Raw genomic sequence first — 26,173 nt, forward strand, 5'->3', positions numbered from 1 at the left:
ATACATCATCAGGGGATGAAACTGAAAAGCAAGGGAATGATAAATGAAAACATTAGAAAGGGACTTATATCTACGGTGTGTGAGGGGGGATTAAATCAGCGGTAGGTACAGATAAGATATAGGAAATGTTCTATCTTTTAATCTGGTGGTGGGTAAATGGGTGTACGTTATTATTACTTTTGAAAGTGTATACATAATTGTATGCCCTCTTTCATATCATGAAGATGTGCTAAACTGTGTCTGGGCCACAATCTAAATTCAGCTTCCTTGAGAGCTCCTCTTTGGGAGGTCACTGAGCAAAGTCAGAAGTGAGTCCTGGGAAAGAAGGGGTTCCTCCCAGTTGAGGCTTTGGGGGTTCTGTCGTGTAGGCTAGGGGGCCTCTGACCAGAAATGTGGTCAGGGAGTGGGTTACTCTATGTTTTCTGCTTAAGCTCAACATGACCTGCCTCTAGCTCTTAGAAGCAGGTCAAAGCAGACACTTTCTGTGGGGGTAAAAGCGAGTGTCCTTAGCTGTTTGAGGTCACTGTGGAGGAAAGTAGGAACTTTATTGGCTCAAGAACAAATATCTGGGCCACACTTGCCAAGGCATTCTGCATTGGGTTAAAAGCATGGTCTGGGGTTCTTGGTGATGGCAACTTTCAGGAATTTGTCTCTCGAACCACATTGCTCTGACCTTGACTGATTGCCCTCTATGCCTGATACACAACCGGGTGTTTCTTCTCCCAGGAGAAACAATGCATCTATGAATGTCTAAATATGCCTTTATTTTTGATTTGTGGTTTGCCTGAATGTAGAATTCTACTTTGGGAACGTTGTTTTTCAGAGTTTTGAAGGCATTACTTCATCCTTATCTTGTTTCCAGTGTTGCTTTGGAGAATTTGAAAGCCATTTTGATTCTTGATCTTTCTTAAGTAATAAAAAAGTTAAAAAATTCTCTGGAAGAATGTAGTCTTTTCTTTGTCCCTAGCTTCTGACATTTCATAACAATGTGCATTGCTGTGTCTATTTTTACTCATTGTGGTGGGCTCTTTGAATCCACCTTTATCTAAAAAGTTCTTAACTAATTTTGTTAATAGTTTTAACTCTTTTGGTTTTGCTATTGCCTTTTTCTGAAACTCCTTATATTCTGATATTGGCTATCCTGTATTTGTCATTTCTCTTTTATTTTGTCTATTGCTGTACTTTGGGGAAATTTTCTCAATTGTATCTTCTAAACCTTCTATTGATTATTTCTGGGATTATGTTTTTGATCTACAAAAACTTTTTTTCTTCACTGTATGTTGTTTTTCTAACAACACAACAGCATTCATTCACAGGTAGAGTATCTTATCTTTCTGATATTAGTAACAGGTTTTTTTTTTTTTGTTTTTTTGTTTTTTTAAGATAGAGTTTTCTTCTTCCCTACAGACTCTTTCTCTCCAAGTTGATTTTCTCTCCTTCTGGTCTTACAGTTAGAGACTTTCTTTAGATTGTTGGCCATCCTTCCCTGTCTACTCACAATTAAGGGCTGAAACTAAGAAGCTGACCTGGGCAGGTTAGAGGGCCATTTACTGGGGGCACCCCTGGTGTCACTGTCTTCAGACCTTTCCTCTTTGACTTAGTCAGATTCACAGAAGGAAGGAGGAAAAGAAGAGGCTTCTAGTCTCCAGCCTGAAGGGTAAGGGTCTAGCTGCCAGGGGTTGGAGGGCAGGGTTTGGTTGCGCTCTGCATTTAGCATTTACACTTCATATAGCCAGCAAATCCCCTTGGTTAGGTAGATTATCCTGGCTTTCCATTCTGTTTGGTCTCTGCCATTCCGGAGATCCTCTGATGTGTCTCTCTTCTGGCAATGAACTTGAGATTTTCTGAGTCGAGGAAAGGTGCTCTGTCAGGTATGTGAAGTAGGGGAGAAAATTTAGGGTTCTTATTGCTCTTAAACAGTTTTCAGCCAATCCCCTTCATTTTTTTAGCACCCTCTTCTGCCCCTTACTTCTTGTTCCAAAGCTATCTGTTGCTGCCATTTCTGTGCCTTTTGAGAAGCCTGAAATGTACACTAGTTGGTTCTTGGCTTTGGAATCAGTTGGTTCTTAGCACTGCTGCTGGCCTGGGATTTGACTTTTTCTGGTCTCTTCCAAGTCAACTGCTACTTCTCTATTGGCTTGCAAGCTTCCAAAAATGATCTTGCTTTGTGTTTTCTTGCCTTGTCTCCTTTTCTTCTTGTCTTTGAAAAATGCTTTTACTGTAATTTGGTGACATTTTAGTTGTGTATGATTTAGATGATTGTCTTCACTTTGCAGTCCTGACCCAGAACCTTTCTCTTACTTTTCCATGCCTAACATCTTCTCATCCTTCATGTCTTACTTAAATATTATCTCTTCTGAAAGGTCTTCCCAGACTATCCTGTGTCAAGAAGGCATTTCCCAGCCGCTTCTTTAGTCTGTATTTGAGTCTCTTGTAATATTTTTATAGACCTTTAAAAAATATTTACTGTCTTTTCGCTCATTTTTCACACTTTCTCGTATGCTGCATGACATCAGAGACTGTGGCTGTCTTGTGCACTGTTACATCCCCAGCAACTGGCACATAGTTAACTACAATGAACATTTACTGAATGTGTGAAAGAACAGATTATACCTGGACTGCATGATTTTTTTTTTTTTTTTTTTTTGAGATGGAGTTTCACTCTCGTCACCGAGGCTGGAGGGCTGGAGTGCAATGGCGTGATCTCGGCTCACAGCAACCTCCGCCTCCCAGGTTCAAGCGATTCTCCTTCCTTAACCTCCAGAGTAACTGGGATTACAGGTGCTCACCACCATGCCCAGCTAATTTTTGTATTTTTAGTAGAGATGGGGTTTCACCACGTTGGCCAGGCTGGTCTTGACCCCTGACCTCAGGATGACCCACCCACCTCGGCCTCCCAAAGTGCTGGGATTATAGGAGTGAGCCACTGCGCCTGGCCGAATTTTTAAAATTGATAACAATTTTCTCAGTTTTCTCATCGGTAAAGAAATAAGAGCAGGGAAATAAAAGAGCACCTACCTCACAGAATTGTTGTGAGGCTTAGAGAGTTAAAAGGATAGAACAGTGCCTGGCACATGGGAAACACTATAACAATACTATTATAGTTTTAAGAGTCTTAAAAACAGTCTTTAGAGAGTTGTAATTTTATATTTAATTGTGGTTCATTTTGTTCAAGTAAAAATTTTGCTGTGTGATGGACTGAATGATTCTTCTGAATTGTGTAGTATGTTCTGAATCAAAGTACATCTGAATTTTGACTCCAAGTTGATCACGAATGGCAACTTGAATTTTCGCACTGTCATGGAAGAGAATCGCGCTTCCACAGGAAAGTGGATCCCAAATAATTCCCAGAGGTTTTCCACATAGCCAGACATTTAAGGACAGTGCTGGCTACGATGCGTCTTCTTGTTTAGGCAATTCTGAGCTATCTGTGTCTTCTTAGGGAGTAGAATTTATTTTCAGTGCAATCATTTTGTTTTGAAATTGAGCCACATTGGATAGGTGGTTAATACTTCAGATATGTCTTGAGTATTGCACTTAGTTGTAGAAACTTAATGATTCATAATCATCAGCCTTCGTATATCCCTAAAATTATTTAATTTTCACCAAATAATTCCTCGGTTTTTCAAAAACCTATGATTTTTTAAATAGAGAGCTCAGTGAAATTTAGTAATGAGAGATTAAATAATTTTCTAGCTTTCATTTGCTAAATCCGTATGTCTGAATTTATACTTTCTTGAAAAGATCAGTAATGCTCTTGTTTCTCTCCCTCCCCTTGCAGTTTCAAGTAAAATAAGCACAGTATTCAGATGTCTTATCTCATCAATTAGAAAGTGCAAGCTTGTGAGTCACTCTTCCAGTGGGGTAGGAAGTACTTAAAATTTGGCCTCAGATTCTCTAATTTCAAAATCTTGATCTGAGGAAGCTGCTCAGTAAACTTTGAAAAACAAGTCTTTATAACCTAACCCAGTTGCATCAAAATAGAATAGATTTCCATGTTCTGTGTCAAATTATTACATATCCAACATTCAACTTGAAGAAAATTCACTGGCTGTATCAGTTTCTTCATCACATCATGAAATGAATCTGACTTTCGAAGTTTCTAGTACAAGCTCTCTTGACCAATAGTGCATTAGAAACTGGAATAGAAACCTCCTTTTTTGAGGCGGAATAGATTGTTTGAGGGGAATACGTTTTTTTCCCTTTTCTTTATTGCAAGTGTCCCATCACTGGGACCCGGGAAGCAGTTCCATGTTTAGACTTTTTAAATCTTTTTTTTTTTTTTTTTGAGTCAGGGTCTCACTCTGTCACCCAAGCTGGAGTGCAGTGGTGCCATCAAGGCTCACAGCCTCAATCTTCTGGGCTCAAGCCACTCTCCCACCTCAGTCTCCCAAGTAGCTGGGACTACAGGTATCACCATGACACTTGGTTATTAAAAAATTTTTATTTTGTTGAAATGGGGTCTCACTTATGTTGCCCAGACTAGTCTTGAACTCCTGAGGTCAAGTCATTCACCTGCCTCAGCCTCCCAAAGTGCTGGGATTACAGGCATGAGCCATCACATCTGGCCTAGACTTTTTTCCATTGACAGGTGTTAGGTCTTACTAATTCATGTATGAAAGCTAACTAGATGGTTTTATGTATGTATGTACGGATGTGTGTGTGTGTATACATAGTGTACTAAAATGTGCAGTGGGGGTCACAGCTAGTTCAAATGTTTCTCTTTATAGGTGACATATCAGGAAATGGCTCTATCATTTACCTCCTACATGATCTTGGGCAAGTTACTTAACCTCTCTCAGCCTCAGTTTTTTCATTGGTAATGTGGAAATAATAGCAACACAACTATTTTTATGTTTACCAGCATATAGTAAACACTCAGAATTTAGAATTATTATTGTGATTATTGTGACCTTCTAGAGGTAAGGATTTTGTCTTATTTATGTTGATATATCGAAGTGCTTCATTAATCACTATCTGATGAATGAATAAGAACACTGGTATCTTTCCTTTCACTTTTGCTGCTTAACTTGTTGCTAATGTCTAAAATTCCCTAGGCTGGACATTTTGCTTTTCACATGTTAAATGCTGAAAAAATTTAATTAAATAATGTATGTAGAGTACTTTGAAAAATGTAAATGGCCATACAAATGTAATGGATGATGATGATGATGATGTTGATGATGCTAATGATGATAGTGTTGGAGTCACTTGCCAAAGAACAGGAATGTTCTTTGCTGACTTCCCCTGTCTGCTGAAAGTGCCAGGTAAAATTTGCTACCTGAAACCAAAACTGGCTGAAGACTATGTATGTAAGTATGCAAATATTTGGAAGAGTTTAACAATGCCATTTGTGACATTTGACATCCTTGGGACTGTTCAGCCTCTCTACCTGTGTATCCTCTTCCACAACCCTTCATTTGTGTCTTTTATGAGGTTTTGCTTTCAGTTAAAGAAGATGACTTTCCTCAAAAGAGAAGATCTTTCTTTGATCAAGGATTTGCAAAGAACTCTGCTTGTGTGCTACAGTTGTCAAACAGTGCATTGTCGCCTTGCTCTTCCCACATCTCCATTTCTGAATATATCTTTTTTATTAGCTGCATTTGTCTTTTGTTCTTTACAAGATAAATCTCTGAATATAGAATAAATTTTAGTACCACATGCAGCAGTAGAGTGTGTGTGTGTGCACCTCGCATGTGCGCGTGTGTCTATGTGTGTGTGTGTAGGGGGCTATTCTTGATTTTATTGATGACACAAGATCACTAGTATGTCTTCTGTCTTCTTTACTCCATAGGTTACACCATTTTAAGGGACAGAGTATTGAACTGGGAAAGGGGAAGAAGAGAAACTCACCTGTAATGGCTAATTATAGTAGTAATTTATTATCTACTATGTGCTAGTCATTGTGCTAGGTAGTTTATATATGCAATATTTGAAAGTCCTTATAGCAACTCTGTGAGATAGATATAATTACCCCCATTTTATAAATTAGGAAATTGAGACTCAGAGAAGTTCATGACTTTGTCCACATTCTCATAGTAAATAGAAAGCCAGAATTCAAATAAACCCTGGACTTAGACTCTTGGTGCCTCTGCTTTGTTTTGTTTTTCCCATCAGTAAAATGGATTGTGTGTGTGTTTGTGTGTGTGAAAAGCTCTCATTGTTGAGATGAGGCAAGGAGGAGGGTTGAGGTGACTCTTGTAGGAGCTGCAGAAAATTACAGATGTATGATGAGGTGAATGATGAAATACTTGGAAAAGTTGGAACATGTGGCTGGAAATGGAAACTAAGAAACCCCAAGGCCCATATTCTCAGAGTTTGTGTGGTTTTCCTTAGGAGACTAGTGAGTGCAGGTGATAGTTGCTAATCTGTGAATGAGGGAAGGGAGCATATGGAATTTGGAAAATACCCCTCAAATCTTGTTTGGCTTCCGATATTAAAGGATTTATTTGTTAATGTTGTGATAATAGTATGTCATTATATTCTTAATGTCTTTATTAGTGAGAAATTATATGAAAATATTGATAAGTTAAATAATGTGATGTATAGGATATGCTTTAAATACTTAAGCAAGAAAAAAAGAGAGAAAGAGTAGAAGGGGACAGATGGTGACTACTGAAGGTAGATGATGAGTGTCTGCCAGTGGGGTAGCCTGGATACCTTCTACCCTCAGGGCCTCTTCGCTGTGGCTCTAATCCAATAGAGGAAGGGAATCTAACTCATTCTGAATAGAATAGGGCCAATGTTAGCTGTGCTAAGCCCTGTATTTTTTCTACCGTTCCTCCTAAGATTATTTTTCCCCAAACGTCCTTCTTAGAGATTTTCCTCTATGAAGGGTGTTTCACTTTCCAGCACCTAGAGGTACATGGCTCTAATCTCAGTCAAGACTGACTCAGAAAATGAAAAATATTTATATGCCTCTGCTCTGAGTGTTCTTTGAGCTGGTCAGGGTGAGAGAGGGGCACATATCATCCTATAACCTTGAGGCCATGCCTGGCTTCTCACACAGTTAGTTCCGTAGAGTGGGGCTCTCTGTTTGGCCTTCTGACTCTTGGAATGGGTATTCTTTGATCTCACTCTGTCCTTGAAGATATGATCCCATCCTTATTCCATTCTTAAGCTTTCAGCCAGACCAGCTCCATACCCCAAAATGGATGGTGGTGGAATTGGGGGATTCTAGAGGAAAGTGATACAAGTAGTTCTTATGATACAAATTGTTCTTCCTATGAGTAGTAGGAAGAGGAGGTAGTGGAAACTTTCCTGTTATATTCAAGATTCAAAACTAGCCCATGAAAGGAAAATAAGTTCTGAACTGCTTCATTGTATCAAGAGTCCTGTGGCAATTCATTCATTCATTTCTTCATTTCTTCATTCAGTCATTCAGCAAACATTTAGGACCAGACACTTGTTAAATGCTGGGTATACTAAAATTAAAGAGACCGTTTCTGATCTGAAGGTTCTGATAGCCTAGTGGAGGAGACAGCCGTTGAGTTAATAATTGTAGCATGCGTTGATAAATGCCATCCATGATAGAGGGAAGTCCTGTGTGCTATGAACGTGCTGAGGAGATGCATGTAATGTGGTTTGTGGGAAGGTTAGTTATCTACTGGGGAAACGGGTACAGCTAAGCTTTAAAGAATTCTTAGAATTTAGCCAGGCAAAGAAGTATGGATTGTATTCCTGTAGTAGAGAATGTGTCTAGAAACATGTAGGAATAACAGCATCATGAGTTAGAGTTTTTGCAAGTCAGTATGACTGAAGTGTGGGACACAAGGAAAAGAGGCAGAAGGTGAAACCCGACAGGTGAGCAGGGAGCTTTTCATGCTGGACTCGATATGCTAAGTTAATTGTTTGGATTTCAACCAGCAGAAAATGAGGAAGATTTGAACTTGAGAAAGATCACACTGGATGTCATGCGGAAAAAGGATAAGAAGGGATCAGTCTGGACATCACAGCAGTTAATCTAGGGAAAAGATTACAAAAGCTTGAATTAAGGTGATGTCAACGTGGAAGGAGAAAAGGGTAGACCCTGGGGTTGATTTCTAGACAGAACCAGTAGGGTCAATAAGTAGAATCACTAGTCTATATGAAGGACACAAAAATAGTGAGTAAAGACAGATATGCAGTGGCAGGTAATTGAGGAGGATGTCTGATTCCTTATTGATCCGCTAGTCAAGAGAAAAATTTAAAAAGGTATCAGGCATGATTTTTACTTAAACCATTGTGGTGAATAGTTATAACAATGCACATTTGTGAAATATGTCCACATCCTCTTTATTTATGTCTATCATTTCTTAATGACAGCTTAGAATGAAAAGAAGATGAATGGCTTATAAGGGGGCAATGACAGAAAACCATCTGTAAAATCTTAGGCTTTATGTCATGCAAGAAGAAACCAATAAAAAATTAAGATGGAATTAGGACATATACTATCAAATCTACAATATTAATAACTAGCACTGGCAAATAATGTGGGGAAAATGTTACTTTAATTTCTCATTTAGCAAAAACAGAACAGAACAAACAAATAAGAACTCCTGAGGCTTATACATATTAAGTGATTTGCTTGAAGTCACACATAGCTGTAGGAGGGAACTCACATACTCACATTCCCTCCCAGGGATCTCTGCAGGGCGTCGTGATAACACCATGACTCAACATGTTTGGGGTCTAAGTAATTAAAAATAAAGTTGGAGTAGCCAATTTGCAGGAAAAAAAATGAGTACTGCAAATGATAATGAAGAACCTATAAAATTTTGGGGGGTTCCATTGGAATGAGAGATGGAAGGAAATAAATCATGAAAAAGACTACTGTATTATTTGCATGTTATACAAGCAAATTTCATCTCGAAATTACTTATTAGTGTAAATGATATTAGAATTTTAAAGCAGTTATTTAGGGAATATTAATAGGACTAAAGATAATTGACATTTAAACTTTCAATTCATTTCAACCACTGTGCTGCTGTTGACCATCTGCTATGTACCTAGCATTGTGACAAGTCCCAGGGGAGTACAAATGTAATATAACATGGTTTTGTCTCCAAGGATCTTAAAGTGTTGTTAGGGAAACTAGATTTGCAAACATGAAACTAATTTAGAACCATCTAGAACAGTTTATAATCAGTGAAATATTTATATAATGAAGTGCAAAAATTTTGGAAGCAGATAATACATGCTTTGGGTAGTCAGAAAAGAGAGCTATTGATAATGTCGAGCGTCAATTAGAAGGCTTCACTCAAGGCTGCAGTGCCGTGGCATGATCTCAGCTCACTGCAACCCTGGCCTCCTGAGTTCAAGAAATTCTGCCTCAGCCTCCTGAGGAGCTGGGATTACAGGTGGGTGCCACTGCATCTGGCTAATTTTTGTATTTTTAGTAGAGACAGGGTTTCACCATGTTAGCCAGGCTGGTCTCAAACTCCTGACCTCGGCCTCCCAAAGTGCTGGGATTACACTCATGAGCCACCGCATGCGGCCAATGTAACTCTTAAGATGAGCCTTGAAGGATGAAGGGGATCTGATTTTTCAAGAAGTAAAGGGCAGGACTAATGAAGTAAACATGTTTTGTTTTGTGTTTTCTAAGAAATAAATAACTAGTCTAATTTCTAAATAGTCTAATATTTTGTCTGCTCACTGCAGTTTTACTTAATGAAATATTGGAAACAACCTAAATGCGAACAATAGAATAGGGGAAGTGTCTGTATTTCATGCTAAATCTGTATCACTGAATATTATTAAACCAGTAAAAATAATTAAAGAACAATGTGGTCTGGTGGAAAAGCATGGCTTGCAGCCTGTTAAACTATCAGTTTTATACTTATTAGCTTTGTGTCTTTGGGCAAGTCACTTACTGTTTTTGAGCTTTGGTTTATTCAACTTTTAATGGTAATGATAGTGACCACCTTGCAAAGTTATTGCTAGGGTTAAAAATAAGTATATAGGGCCGGGCGTGGTGGCTCACATCTGTAATCCCAGCACTTTGGGAGGCCGAGGCAGGCGGATGGCAAGGTCAGGAGTTTGAGACCATCCTGGCTAACACAGTGAAACCCTGTGTCTGCTAAAAATACCTTAAAAAAATTAGCCAGGCTTGGTGGCGGGCGCCTGTATCCCAGCTACTCGGGAGGCTGAGGCAGGAGAATGAGGTGAACCCGGGAGGCGGAGTTTGCACTGAGCCAAGATCGAGCCACTGTACTCCTGCCTGGGAGACAGACCAAGACTCCGTCTCACATAAAAAAAAAAAAAAAAAAAAAAAAAGGCGGGGCACGGTGGCTCACACCTGTAATCCCAGCACTTTGGGAGGCCAAGGCATGCGGATCACAAGGTCAGGAGTTTGAGACCAGCCTGACCAACATGGTGAAACCCCGTCTCTACTAAAGATACAAAAAAATTAGTCAGTCATGGTGGTACGCACCTGTGATCCCAGCTACTCAGGAGGCCGAGGCAGGAGAACCCCTTGAACCTGGGAGGCAGAGGTTGCAGTGAGCCGAGATCGTGCCACTGCACTTCAGCCTGGGCAAGAGAGCAAGACTCTTTCTCAAAAAAAAAAAAAAAAAAAAGAAAAGAAAAAGAAAAAGAAAAGAAAAGAAAAAAAGGTATATAGAGCACCTGGAACATAGTGGATGCTCAAGAGATGTTATTCACACTTAATGATGTATATACTCTGCTGGTATGTAAACAGGTACTGTCTTTCTGAAGGACGATTTCTTAATTCTTACCAAGAGCTTTAACAATGAGTGTTTTCCATATGACTCAGCAATCTCGTAACTAAAAATTTATTCTAAGGAAATAATTAAAGATGTGTGCACATAGAGTATTTAAAAGGATATTCTGGTCTCGCGTGGCACCTCACTTCTGTAATCCTAGCACTTGGGAGGCCGAGGCAGGAGGATCCCTTTAGCCCAGGTGTTCGAGACCAGCCTGAGCAGTATAGTGAGACTCTGTCTCTACAAAAAATAAACAAAGTAAAAGAAAAGAAAAGAATATTCTTTGTAGCATTGAATAGAATACTGGAAAACACCCCAAAATCTCACAAATAGATTATTGGTAAAGTAAATTATTATTCTCTTACATAAAGGAAATTATAAAACCATTAAAATGATGATACACAAGTGCCTAGAAAGTGAGGAAAGCAGATTCTAAAACTATACACAGTTTAATCCCATTCTGGTAAATGTGTATTTATGCAGAGAAAATTTTCTAGAAGGATAACATGCCAAAATGTTAACTACAGTTGTTTCTCAGTAGTGGGCCCTTTAGGTGTTTTTATCTTCTTCATGTTGCTTACCTGAATTTTTTCCTTTTATGATAATGAGCATTGCTAATTAAATTTTTCAAAAATAGGGATGGATCTCTGTTAAAAATATTTAGTGACATAGGAAAATGCTTAAGACTTAAAGAAGAAAGATTTAAAACTTATGTTTTATGCAATCCCAATTTTGTTAAAGTACTGTTTAGTCTATGAGTGAATTTTGCTTTTATGACTTTTGCTCCCAAAAAGTAGCAAAGCCCCTAAGAAACGGTGAGGATAGAATGGGCAGTAAAATATCGAACAGAGATTAAATTTGTGTATGCACAGACCCCTTTTGTTTTTTTTTCTTCATTTTCATCACAGTTTTAATAGCTGGCCTCCTGGGCTATTTTTATAAAGACACAAAGTTGAACAGCTGTAAAAGGCCATTCTTTCCCTTCTTGCCTTGTCTATTTTCATCCTTACTAGGAACTCAGCAAATTCAATACTTAATAGGCACCAAAGGTACACAATGGTGAACAAAAAGCTCACTGTTCACTTAGCAAAGACAGTCAACAGTAACCTAAAGAAACACATCATTACAAATTGTTCTCACTGCTCTGGACAAAACCGCAGAGTGTTACACAGAAAGAAATGAAGGTGGAGATCGGGGAATCATTTCAGACAAGTAAGTTTGCAAAGACCTTCATGATGAGGAAGGGACACTTAAAGTCGGTTTTGAAGCATGAGTAGGAGTTAGTCCCACAAAATGTGGAGGGAAAACACTCTATGAAGAGGGACAAGGACATAGAAAGGTTTTCAAGCAAAAAAAAAAAAAAGAAAGAAACACAAAAAAGCAAAAAACAGTGTTAAGGAAAAGAGGGGCCGGGTGTGGTGGCTCATGCCCGTAATCCCAGCACTTTGGGAGGCCAGGAGTTTGAGATCAGCCTGGCCAACATGGTGAAACCCCGGCTCTACTAAAAATACAAAATTAGCCAGACACGGTGACCAGCGCCTGTAATCCCGGCTACTGGCGGGGCTGAGGCAGGAGAATCACGTGAGCTCGGGAGGTGGAGGTTGCACTGAGCGGAGATCAGATCACTGTGCCCCAGTCTGAGCGACAGAGCAAGACTCTGTCTCAAAAATAAAATAAAATAAAGTAAAATAAATAAAATAAATAACCACAACAGTGTCTGGCTCTTGTGTCATGAGATTAGGGTGGAAGATAGGCAGGGACTTTAACCACACTAAGGAGGATTTGGGATTTTGTCCTGAAGACAGTGGGCAGCCCATGAAGTACTCTGAGCAGTGGTTACTGTTTATGACAGTATGAAGCAGTTTATAATTTAAAAAGATCTGTTTGGCTGCTCTGAGGAGAAAGAGTGGAGAGAAGCAAAAAGAAATCTGAAAAATGAGTTAGGAGGCTGTTAGACTTGATCAGGAGATGCTGCTCCTGAGTAACGACAGTGACAATAAAGAACAGAAGACAGTTGGGAGATGTATTTGATAGGATTTAGTGATAAGACTTAGTGATTAATAGGACTTAGCAATGGACTGGATGAGAGGAGTGAGATACGGCAGGGAATAGGGGCTGTCAAGGATGAACTTTAGAATGCTTTGCTTGAGTGACTAGGTGGATTACATGGATGGTGGAGTAGGCTTCTTTCTTGGGGGAAGGGAGACCTAAGAGTCAATGTCGGACATGTTTTGTTTGAGATAATTTATAAGATTTCCAAGTGGAGAAATTGAATCGATGAGGCCTGTTATTCACAAGAGCTACCCTCCCGGGATGGAGACAGACCTTTCAGAGCAGTTGGCCCCTGGACGGTCCTGACAGCCCTGTGGATGGTTGGGATTGCCTATGGGGAGAATATCGAGAGAGAGGAACAGAGAGTTTAGAACTGAGCCCTGATGAATTCCAACACTTAGACATCAAGCAATAGGGGGAAGTGGCAAAGCACTTGAAGAAGGATACATTCCACGGGAGGCAGACCAGCGGAATGTGGGATCTGGAACGCCAAGGGGAGAGAGTTTCAAGAAGGAAGGAGGGAGGGATCAACTGTACAGAATGCTCTGAAAAGCCTAGGAAAATGGTGATCAGAAAGTACCCAACGGATTGGCAATCTGGAGGCTCCAGATGATTATGGGAAAAGGACTCGGTACAGTGGTGGATGTGGGAGCCAAACTGGAGTGAGTGGAAGGAGGAACAGGAAGTGACAGAGAGAGGAGAATGTGTGCACAGCTCTTCATCATCTTGGCTCTGAAGGCAGAGACCCGTCACTGGAGGGGGAATGGAAAGGCAGGAGAGAGGTTTTTTTATTTCCCGTCGACAAGGGAGATTCTACAGTTTGTTTGAATCCTGGTAGGAATGATTTAGCAAAGCGGGAGAGATTAAGTCCATAGGAGACACACTGATGGATGGAGAGCCCCAGTGAGTGGTGGGATTGGTGTTTGGCAGGACAAGGAAAGGAGATGCTAGTAGGTTTTTGACATCTACTATTTAATATATGTGGAGTGTATAGCAGGCACTGTGCAAAGTATCCACTCGCACAGTAATCACAATAGCACAATAATCACAGTAGCCCTATGAAGTCGATATAATTATCCCCATTTTACAGATGAGGAAATTGGGCTTAAGTGGAGATAGATCCAAGGTCTTAAGTCAGAACTGTTTGATTTCAGAGTTCATACTCTTAACCCTTACTAATAAGATTTCCTCAGGGCCGGGCATGGTGGCTCACGCTTGTAATCCCAACACTTTGGGAGGCAGAGGCAGGTGGATCATGAGGTCAGGAGATCGAGACCATCCTGGCTAACATGGTGAAACCCCATCTCTATTAAAAATACAAAAAATTAGCCGGGCGTGGTGTCGGGTGCCTGTAGTTCCAGCTACTCTGGAGGCTGAGGCAGGAGAATGGTGTGAACCCGGGAGGCAGAGGTCACTCACTGCAGTGAGCCGGGACTGCGCCACTGCACTCCAGCCTGGGCGACAGAGCGAGACTCCGTCTCGAAAAAAGAAAAGAAAATATTTTCTCTATGATGGTGTATTAGTTTGCTCCAGCTGCCATAAAAGTACCACAGATGGGGTGGCTAAAACAACAGAAATATATTTTCTTGCAGTTCTGGAGGCTTGAAGTCTGAGATCGAGGTGTTGGCAGGTTTGGTGTCTCCTGAGGCCTCTCTCCTTCACTTGCAGATGTCTGCCTTCTCTCTTTGTCCTCATGCGGCCTTTCCTCTGTGTTCCCACATTTCTGGTATCTCTTATGTGTCCTAATCTCCTCTTACAAGGACACCAGTCAGATTGGATTAGGGTTCACCACCGAAACGGCCTCATTTTAACTTAATCACCCTTTTAAACGCCTTATCTCTGGGTACAGTCACATTTTGAGGTTAAGGTTTCAACATATGAATTCTAAGCGCCACAAAATTCAGTCAATAACAGATGGCTTTTTAAAGTATAAGGAAAGGGGTGGTGCCGGGGGGAGTTTTGAAGACAGTGTAACTATCATTGAAGAGTATAGAAGAAGGAGCTTACTAGAGAAATGTAGCCTTAGGGTCAGTTGAGGTTGAAGATCATTCATTTATATCTATCGGGCCCAGTTATTGGAGTCTCTGCAGCAGCAGTCAGGTATGTGTGTGGAGTAAAGAGGAACTCTGCTTTGATGAGGCTCCTGGATGCTCACATGGGCTTATTAACCAGCCAAATGACCACCTCTAGTGCACAAAATTGAACTGTAAATGAGTTTTATTCACATCCTTGGCACAATTACAAATTACTATTTGTAACGGACCTTTTTGGCTGCTCTCGAGTTGTTGAAAACATGGAAGTTAAATCTATGACTGCTAAGATTGTATTGCATTCACCAATGCACAAATTGGCTGGAACAGTTTTTTCAATCTGTTCTATAAATGGTCTTTCATGATTACTCACCACTCTCTTCCTCTTTCTCTATCCCACTTTCTTTCTTCTTTTTTTTTTTTTTTAATCTTCACTTATCAATGATTTATTGAGTACCTACTAAGTGTCTGGCACTAAGGATGAAGAGTCCACAATCTGTCATATGTCTATATGCAGGTATATATGTGTATAGTGTACATATATATGCAGATATGTATACTCTCTATATATCCTAAAGACCTGAGTGATAAGTGCTGTTACTAAAGTATTAATTCATTTGTTCATTTAATCCTATGAACATACTGAGTTCCTACTAAGTACCAGTGTGTTAGGCTTGGGATAGAGCCATGAGTAAGGTATAGTTTCTGCCCTTTAGAAATTTACAAGCTGGTATAGAAAAATGAACAGGTAAGTACACAGAGACAATGCAATATGACTTTTGTAAAATATTAAAAGATCTCAAAGAAAAAAGAGACTCTCGTCTCTGCTTTGCTCTGCATATTTGGGTACCTGTGGAAAGGAGCTATTGTTGCATTTTAATGAAAAGAGCTATAAAAAGAACATCCTTTCATTTAACAAACATTTTTGAATGCTTGTAATCGTTGTGTAGTGATGGTTTTATAGCTCTTGAATTATGAGCAAGCCACTGAGTTGGGGGATCTGTGAGTTTTTTCCTCATTTGCACTTACTGTCCGTACCCTGTACTGTTATCAACTCCTTTTCTTAGGTGGTGGAATGATTAATGGTATTCCTGAAATACTCTACAGAAACCTGCTGAATATTAAAACTTGAGAAAAGTCACAGTAATGCTTCATTACTGTGACAGTGGGTGAGCAGACAGCATGTGCTGGCCTAGCATGTATCTCGGATATTTGGAACTTGGAACTATGCATTAATATGGGGATTTTCTTGTAATATGATTTTAAAAATATAATGAATAGCAGATCAAAAACACTGAGCAGGAAATGGACTTTTGTAGATTATGCAGTTGAACCGTTTTCAAGTATCACCTATTTATACTTTATCTTAGGAAAAAAAGTTATTTACAACCAAATACTTATGGAGTTAATTGAGATGATGTTTATAAACTTGTTGCTTTCTTTGGAGCTGATGTGTCACACAGACTCAAGGTATTATTATCTGTAATCTAGACTTATTTCTTTGGGAAAATGCTAACCATATTATGGAAATAGTTCAGGTAGTGGAAGAGAGAAAAGGCAAATCTGATAAATGGTGTATGTAGGATTTAGAATCAGTGATTAACCTGGTAACTGCTGGAAATTGCATTGATGTCAAGCAATGGACGTTCACATTCATGTGAACGTCACGTTCACGTGGACATCATTTCAGAATCATATTCTAGAGTATGTCATAGTGGAAAGATCACTGGATTGGGATCAGGAAATCTAAGCACTAGTCTGGCTCTGCCATTGACCACCTATGTGCCTCATTTTCCCCATCTTTAAAAGGAAGTGGTTATGGGACGAGGTCTCTAAGGTCCTTCCAGTTCTGATATTTTATCGTTCTGTGCTTCTACGTCCCACACTTATCAAAAGGATTCTGAGTTAGAATGCATCCAGGAGCTTATTTCCACGGGCTATTGGGAACAGCAGGCCTTGCTTCTCCAGGACTTGATATGTCTTCTGTTAACTGCTGACAGTGAGCCATACCACCTAAAAGGCTCCCTTGGTAGCCTTAAAGATTGAAAAGACAAGTGGACAGTGTTGAGAACCCTGTGGAAGAGGAGACCAGAAAGACGTTGATCATCATGGCTCCTTGGGATTTGCAAAGAGGAATGACTAGAACGGGGTCCTTCACTACAGCCAGGTCAAAGGTCAGGTCAGGAATGTGGACAATGCTGGTGACTCCAGGTAGGTCTAGGAGGGTAAATAAATCTGTTGAGTCCCTCCTGAATCTTGAGAAGATCTGGGCAGCCAAGCTCAGAAAGCTATTAGGAAGTCTCCTAATTTATGAAATTCTTTGGAAGAAAAAATGTGACATTTATTTTTTACATTTTTATTAGTGCACGATCATTGTATTCTTCCTTAACACTCATCATGTTAATCTACTCTTAACATATTCTCACAGTTAAAGCATTTACTAAACACACTTTCATGATCACATGTTGAGTTAATAATCTGACTTCAATTGATGCCATCGTGCAATGGACTCCCTATATTTTAGGATTTTTTGAGTGTTGTAGAAAGACTTTTCAGTTTTCTCTTTCAGTTTTAGTTAAGCAACATTAAATATAATTCCTCAGCAGAGATTTATATCTATTATTATTTTGCTAATAATAAGCCATCTTGGGGGTGATTAGAAAACAATTTGGAGTACTGCTTTTCTTAGTGATTAAAACAAGCAATAGATAATTTGTGAATAGGCTATTAAACCAGAAAACTAAGAATAATTTTGTGTGCCGAATACAATTAAAAGAAATTAAAAGTTTTTTGTAATTGTTTCTATCATGGAATTCTATTAAAGATTTACTTATGTTCCTTAAAATACTGATTAAATTCTTGTATGTAATCATTTTAAAAAATGACTGTATGCCTAATACATATTACAAGATGATTCTTCTCTTTCTTTTTCTTCTTCTTCTTCTTTTTTTTTTTTTTTTTTTTTTTTTTTGCTTTTATCTAGTTGCTTCCAAGATCCGGTACTTGCAGGAATATCATAACCGGGTTCTCCACAACATTTATCCTGTACCATCAGGAACAGATATTGCAAACACCTTGAAATACTTTTCTCAGACCTTGTTAAGGTAAGCTTTACAATATCCTCTACTTTGAGAGAATTATTAGGTAGTACTGCTGAATTTATTGGGATCTAAATTTTTATTGAATTGCAAGTTTTAAAGGGCCTATGTTTTCTAGTGCTCTGCCAGAAGAGTCTGCACTCAAGTTCTCTGGGTGTATGTAGCAAATTGGATCCCAGGCCCAGATGAAAAGATTGGTTGCCTGGCTACTGCCTGCTTTCCCGCATTGAACATCTTTTCAGGGGATCTTTAAAATGATACAGTTCTATATTTGGCACTAATATAGAGTGGGATTAAAAGGATAGCCTACAATTGCTTAAAATTAAGAATTGGAAACACTTTTGGTCTAAAAGCAAATCAGAATTATGTGGCATTTTAGGTTCATCATTAGCATTTTCTATTTCCCTAAGTGTAATATACAGTGATAATAGTTATTTTTAATCTGGGTAACACTTCACGTGTTCAACATGCTTTGCCTTGATAATGAAATTCCATGAAGCACAAGGAAAAAAAATAGGACTCTTTTTCTTTTGTTTACTTTTACCATAAGGTAGAGATAGGAGGGCCCTGTTTACTCCACATATCTTGATTAAGAAAACAGAGAAAACAAAGATGAACTGTTCAAGTAAAAGCTCAATTGTTTTGGAAAATAACATTGAAGAATTCAGAAGAACACCTCACGTTCCATTAAATTCCAAGATGTGGTTTCTCCATTACCACAGTCTTCTCACTTCAAATCTGATTTTGGCAACACATAAATTGGCTTGGTACTATTTCTTTTAGCTGTATAGCAGCAAAAATTTTGTAAGACAGATATTAGGAGAACACAAATTTGCAAAGACTAGTGGCACTGGAGTTTCTAGCAGTTGAAGGCTTTGCCAGGGGCATTCTGAATGCTTTGTGGATAGAAGCTTCGTGTGATCAAGTCAACTACGAATCTTTTGCAGTCCTGCTGTCTCTCTGTTCTTATTTTTTGAAATATCTTTCCTTCTTTAGAGTCCTTAGTGATCCTGTTCTATATTGAAGGGCTCCTGCTTATCAGATTCATACATTTCATACTTACATGGTAAGGTTAGGGCCTCTTACAGGATATTTTCCTTCTTCTCAAATTGTAGTAGAATAATTAGCCCAATTTTCATAGTGATCATCAGATAAATTTATGAATCAAGGCATCCAATTCTATTCTCTTGAATTCTCCTTTTGTCTTTGAGGTCCAAGTTCTCAATGGGAAACAGTTTTCTTTATGACAAATTCTGAAAGTTCTCAAAGTGAGAGACACTTTTCAGTAGGAAGCATGTTGAATTCCATTTGTCAGCAAACTGTAACATCCTAGTTGGCACCTCAGAGCTTGCTGCTTAGGTCTTAGTAATTGTGTCCAAGAATTAAGGAATTTAAAATACTGAAAAGTCATGTTTGCAAGACGTAAGGATTCCATTTTCTTGAGCAGTGGACCATTAGAATATGATCATAGGTAGTAGCACTTTAGTGGTAAAACAGGGAGTTTGTTCAAGTGGCTTGTTGGAGAAGATTCTATGCAACTGAGCTGAGTTCATTTTCAAAGGGAGGCAACATCAACATCTGCTAATGGTAATACTAACAATTGCAACCATTATTATAGCAATACTGTCTTATAATATTAGTAATCATATGTGTCAAACACTGTCCTAAGAAGTTAAATGTGTCATCTCATTGAATCTCTCATTATAATTCTATGAGATAAGTGTACTGTTATACGCATTTTACAGATAATAAAACTAAGGCAGAGTGGTTAAATAAGTTGCTCAAAGTTACTTATCTAATAAGTGTTCAGGATTTGACCCTACTTCACATCACATGCTCTCAACAATTATGCTATACTGCTTCTTCTTAGGACGAGTATTTATCATATTATAGGGACACTGCTTTTAGTAAAAACCTGGCTTGGCCTTTGGGGATGCCAACATTCATTATGAGTCCACAGACTAGTTTTGGGTCTCTTTGAGATTAAAGGAAGTGCTTAGCACAAAGATTTGTCATCTTTTCAGAAATTAAATGGAGCTGTACTGACATAATGTGGACAGCATTTCAATTCCCCAGTGTTTCAGTTCTGTCTTCCGCTCGGCGATTAGCTGTGGCTAGCAGGTCAGAGCAGAGCTGACAGGCTGTAGTGAACAGGACACACATACACGGAGTGGGACTAAGAAAGCAAACACTGGGAAGGTAACATGTCATGGGTTGGTCTAGGTTCAAATGCTGGCCTGAACCCAATTCATTTTCTTTTGCCTACCCCAGCTTTTTTTTTTTTTTTTTTTTTTCTAGAAGTACAGAACTGTTGATACATACATCCATAACAATTGTGTTTGTACTTCTTCATTTTATTTATGCTATTAGAAAGTTCAAGACAGCCGGGCATGGTGGCTGGCATCTATAATCCCAGGTACTTGGGAGGCTGAGGTGGCAGATTAAAGGAAGTGCTTGGCACCAAGATTTGTCATCTTTTCAGAATTTAAATGGAGCTGTACTGAGATAATGTTAGAGACCAGAAGTCTCAAATTTGAAGTTTGAGACCAGCCACGAGTTTGAGATCAGCCTGGACAACATAGTAAGACCCCATCTCTAAAAAATACTTTTAGCAATTAGCCAGGTGTGGTGGCATGCACCTTTAGTCCAAGCTCCTTGGAGGCTGGGGCACCAGGACTGCTTGAGCCTAGGCATTTGAAGCTGCAGTGAGCCTTGATTGCACCACTGTACTCCAGCCTGGGTGACAGAGTGAGACCCTATCTCTAAGATAAATAAATAAATAAATTCCAAGACAAATAAGATTGTCTAAGTATTTGGTGTCCAAGATTATCAACAGTAAGATTTTCTACAACAAAGAAGATTTTCTGCTGCAAAATTATTATATATTGTTTAATATTATTAAAGCATTTAATAGTATTAAATCATTTAATATGATCTTTACATTCAGAAGCACTTCTTGCTTTCAGAACTCAGGTTCTTGGGGAAAAATAACAAGAAGAAAGAATTAGAGATGATTCTCACAAAATAACTATTTGTCTTTCATTTGGATATTCTCGATGAAGTTAAAATGATTATTTTTTTGGTTAAAATATGCAACTTGAAATTTCAGCAGCTTCATCTGAGTCAGGGTTGCATTTTTGGAGCAATAGTTCGCTGGTATTTGTGCATGCATACAACTCTCACTGTTCTCAGTAGAGTTTTGTACCTATTTCGAAAGGCAGAAATTAGCTTAGACATTTAACTTCAATTTATTTAATTCGTAGGAGGGAAGAAATTGTATGTTACCATAGTTGACTGCAAAATCAGTTGAAGAGTCCACATATGTCCACTTAGCTCATAGTTAGACTCAAATTTGTGTTCCTGGGTGTTCCTTAAACTCTAGTAGTGGAAGGGGAGTCCTGTGTGTTATTCAGCTTGCTAGCCCGTGTGTCTGGAGCAGTGTTTGACCCAGAGAAGGGGATCAGTAAATGTTCATTGAATTGAGTTGACTTTAGTCCAGATCTCATCCAGTGCTGGAATCCTTCTAGAGCATTTACTTCATCTAGTAGTGACCTGGGGTCTGGTAAAGTTATATCTGAGTGCCAAGTTGTACTCATTTTAATTTAGCAGATACCTGAGTTCGGCAGTGAGCAACACACAACTTCAGAGTTTAGTTTTTTGTTTGCTTTTAGCATTAGAAGCAACTACAAAGACCATCTAGTTTAACCTCCCCTCACTGCTACATGGGAGGGAGTCTGTTCTTTTTATAGTGGAAGCATCCTGTGGCCATGTTGTCAACAGCGAAGGTTTTTAAGAATCTTGCCTTTTACCTGGCAGGACACTTAAAGGATCCTAGTCTTCTTCCTACGTCAAACATTCTTTTGGAATTTCTACCCCCAGATCTCTCTTCTGGTGCTGTTTAGGCTGCTAGCACGTAAAATCTTTTAACAAAATCATTACATTTGGGGAAAGCTGCTTGCTGCTAACTATTCAGAAAATGCCTAATATGTTTTAAAAATGGATTGTAGACTCAGCATAATAATCTTAATTGAACCGTAATTTCCAATTGCTTAGGAAGAATATATGTATATATAGATATATCCACCATTTTATTGGTTAAGTCATAGAGTAACTTTAGAGCCTAGCATAATGAAGTAAATTTTGTTTAGTATGTGGATTCAACTCAAATGTCAACATTCCTAATCTTAAAGGGAGTTTGTTTGACATATTAATTTTCTGTGCTACACATACCTCAGGGCAACTTCTCATCTTTCCTCACACCAGCAGAGGTCTTCCTCTCTTGATGCTGAAAGTCAATGGTTGATAAAGAGAATCTCAGGAGGAAAAGGGAAAGGTGAAAAGCTGGCTGCTGGGTCAAACTCTTCTGAGCAGGGCATTCTTAATATTCATTTTGGTTGGGTTTGCAGAATTCTGGGAAAGAATTTCAGGTGGGGAAAATGGTTGTATCAACTCCCAAGTTAGGCAGTTTGGTTGGGGAAATACTTTTTTTTTTTTTTTTCTGAATAAACTTCACAAAACGTCATAAAATCACAATGCATTGTACATTTATTCATGAGCCCTTCTTGAGTTTTTCCACAAATGAAAACATTTCCTTACATTGAGACATGAATGGTAATTTAAAACTGGTTTCATTGATGACTCATTTTCAGCCATTTTTTTTCTCAACCTCACCGAATTCTCAAATCTAAAGGCAGTGAGAGAGAAGTTTTACTGTTTTCATGCTGACATTCTTCCCTCCCTGCATGTATGAAGCTGTTGTTGCTATCATTTGGGAACCCCACATATACAGGAAGGGAAAAATATCAAAGTAGAGCCTCCAAAGTATTTGTTAACTTACATGATACTTTGGAAAAACACTAAGGTGTATTTGAAAAAATTATGTGTTTATTTCCCCCACCAAGAAGTTTGATCAGAGCATTGCACTTAATTTAAAGGATAGCATTAATTTATGGTATTCAGCTATTTTTATTTTCTAAGGCAAAATGTTGTTCTCCTTATACCACTTCTATAAGATCCACATTTTGTAATTTTGAAAAGATGCCAATAGTAGGTTAATTTAGGGCTGAAGTTTGGGAAATAATATATTTGACTTATAGCCATTGTGATTCTAGAGGAACTTTCAGTGGGATTAGAATCCTGCAGGATTAAAACAGATTTTTGGTGACTGGGTTTATCAAGAATATAACATTAGTAAAGGTGGTATTCTTAGGAATAATTGAGTCATGTGAGAAAAGTGTAAAGTCTGATGAAAAATCTGATGGCATTTATAATAGATACAGTCAGGTGGTAACTGGAATGTTGATATTATCCCATTGTAAAGTATAAGCTTACAAAGTCAAATACATCACACACAAAAAGGTAAATTAAATCCCTTTAAATTACAAAAAACCACCAAATCTTAAGTTACTTATTGATAAGAAGTATTACATAAGTATTCTGAAATTATTTTTATTATTATCAATTGTTTCCCCCGGACATTGGGTAACAGAAGACAAAGGAAATCGAGGTAAATTAGGCACATGGAAAATACAAAGCATGTAGTCATTTTTCTTACTTTGTAACATATTTTGCACTAAGAGTAAATAAAAATAAATGCAAACTTGATATAGCAAGCATGCTTGACACTAACCAATTCTTCACATCACTGTAAAATTGTAAATGTAGTATCATTAACTAAGAACTTAGCAATGTTTGATGCACATAGAGCAACTGTAAAACAAGGTTATTTTTATGTAATGAACCACTCATAAACTGTTATCTGCTTGGACTAACATAAGTGTACTATATAAAAGCACTTTGCAAGTGCACAGATATTATCATTCTAATGTATAGCTATTGTCTTTAATGCTAAATAGTATAACCTAATTTTACAAAACCTAAACATTTTGCTAAGCAGTAACTTCTTCTATTTTTAAATTCACAACTTTTCTGCTTTATTGCTTTTACCAAAAAGGTTTTTATTTTAAAATTAAGGCTAAAAGAAAACCAATTTATTTTTAGAATTTATTTTTATTCCCATTAATTTTTTTTAACTTTCTAAATTATCTTTCCTTTAGTCTTTAGTGAGTTTTGTTGAATAATAACGTAAGTAGCAGCAGTAATATATGAAATCTTACTGTATGATGTGCAGCTCTATGACAGATACTGCTTGCTTAGTCGTTAGAATTTTGAAGGTAATTATTTAATAAACCACTGTTTGTATTCATAAAATAAAATGTTTCCTCCCCAACATGCAAAATTTAAAAAAACACACATAAATAACCATTATCATTAGTTCACAAACATATGCTACGGACCATCAACTATATATTATTTTATAGCTTTTCCAATGTAGTTTAGCTAACATTTTAGAAATATGTATTATTTCTAAATTCATATGCCTGTTTAAACTTCATTATCTCAAATGATACTGACAGAATGTCATGAAACAGTATCATAATATACATATAGACATTATTTTGATGCAATAAACATGTGATTTTTAAGACTTTCTTAATAAACACACATGTTTATTCTTTGCTGAAACATGTTTCTGCAAGTGCCATACCTATATTTTGCAAGTTCCTATTTACCTGATGAAGACAGTCCTTCTGAAAACATCTTTTCCCTTGAAAGCTCCTTGTAATTAGGAATAAGAGCCCTTACTCATTAGACAAAGCCATTGTTTTTTCTTCCAGGAAACTTCTCCTTCACCAAACTGCTAAACTGTAAAACATGGGTTTGGCACTGAAACATGCATTTTTATATTTTTGCTCCTTACTAACCAGATAACACATGAGATGCAATGAAACTTCCACAAAGTAAACCTTGTATTATTGGTACCTCTGAGCATGAAGCTATGTGACCAGTACTAGATTGGTAGACCCTGCTGGCGTGGCAATTGCATCTTATGTGGAATGTATCTGGTGTTTTATTATTTGTTTTAGAGTGTCATTTCAATGTAATGTGCTGTTCTTTGTGTCTTTGTTGTCTCTTTTTTTTCTTTGTCCCCCCAACAGCATTTTGTCCCGCACAGGGAAGAAGGAAAACCAAGATGCCTCCAATTTGACAGTGCCCATGACCATGTGTCTTTTTCCTGTGCCATTCCCACTCACCCCATCTCTAAGACCGCAGGTCAGTTCCATCAACCCTACTGTTACTCGCTCCCTCCTTTACAGCGTCCTGCGAGATGCTCCCTCAGAACGCGGCCCGCAAAGTCGTGATGCTCAGTTGTCAGACTACCCTTCTTTGGACTACCAAGGCCTCTACGTGACTTTGGTGACTCTCCTGGATCTAGTTCCTTTACTACAGCACGGCCAACACGGTGAGCACTTAGCTGAAACCTTTGTCAATGTACATGGATACTTATGAATGTATATGATGCCGAGCAAGGGGCTCGGAGATGGTCACTGTTGTAATCAGTCACCTGAAAGGGCTTTGTGTGGCTAGAAACACTACACTGAAACTTCATTATGGTGCGTCCCATAGTATCATTTTACACTGCTTTATTGCCAGACGGATGTTATCCAAGTGGAGTATTGGGGGAGAATGGGGCTGGAGAAAGGAGGAAGACATATAACAAGAAATTTTCTCTTCTTTCCTGATGAGTTATCATGGGGACTCTTGTTGAAATTATGAGTGGGGAGATAAGACTTTAAAACTGACGCCCAGAAAATTGAGAAGTAGAGCATGAAGAGCAGGCTATAATCCACTGACTGATTCTGTGATTTTTGAGGGAGCAAATTCTCTAGGACCCATTTTTTCCTGTCTCTTTAATAAAGTCAGGAGGTTAGATGAGAAGTGATCTCTAAGAACTCTTCCAAATGTAAACAGCAATCAATAGTTATTACAAAATGTTGTATCAAAATGTAGATATAGTATATAGTGGTGCTGTACACTGTATTCAGCATATGGTATTAGTGGTGCTATATGCTATCTGCAGTATGTGTACGATATATGATATTAGTGGTGCTTAGAATAGAAGCCTAAGAGCCTGCTTCTTTTCTTCACTCTTCTCCCTTTCTACTCTGTGTCCTTAGGCAGTTTCATTATCTTGCTTGCTTACCAAATTCTCCTAACCTGTAAAAATGGGAGCATCAAATGAAAAGCAATGCAATAAGAAAAGGGATTTCTGCAGATAACGCACTTTAAAACATTAGTTGTCTTAACTTCAGAACTCTGATAATTTGGTCCCTGGAAGTGTGACAACCAAGGTTTCGCTGTACAGAAAAATTTGAATTTTGGAAAATAAGTGGGTAGTGGGGGTTATTTTGTCTTTTGGTTATGGCTAACTCCCCTAAGAGAATTCTTG

General features: G+C 38.3%; 1 protein-coding gene across 2 annotated transcripts in view; it reads left to right on the forward strand.

The window, feature by feature from the left end:
* Nucleotides 1–26,173, forward strand: part of UNC79 (unc-79 homolog, NALCN channel complex subunit) — a 371,443-nt gene that overhangs the window by 111,777 nt on the left and 233,493 nt on the right. The window contains exons 2-3 of one of the 2 annotated variants that reach the window (XM_025391814.1): nucleotides 17,769–17,889; nucleotides 25,041–25,186. Coding sequence is in view for 1 of the 2 variants with exons in the window: in XM_025391812.1 (XP_025247597.1) it covers nucleotides 17,769–17,889; nucleotides 24,882–25,186 (426 nt within the window). In the remaining variant the exon portion in view is untranslated. Of the gene's footprint in view, nucleotides 1–17,768; nucleotides 17,890–24,881; nucleotides 25,187–26,173 lie in introns of both variants that reach the window. The other variant, XM_025391812.1, reaches the window with a different exon arrangement.

The sequence above is a fragment of the Theropithecus gelada genome, chromosome 7b (genome assembly GCF_003255815.1).
Source record: "Theropithecus gelada isolate Dixy chromosome 7b, Tgel_1.0, whole genome shotgun sequence".
NCBI lineage: Eukaryota > Metazoa > Chordata > Mammalia > Primates > Cercopithecidae > Theropithecus > Theropithecus gelada.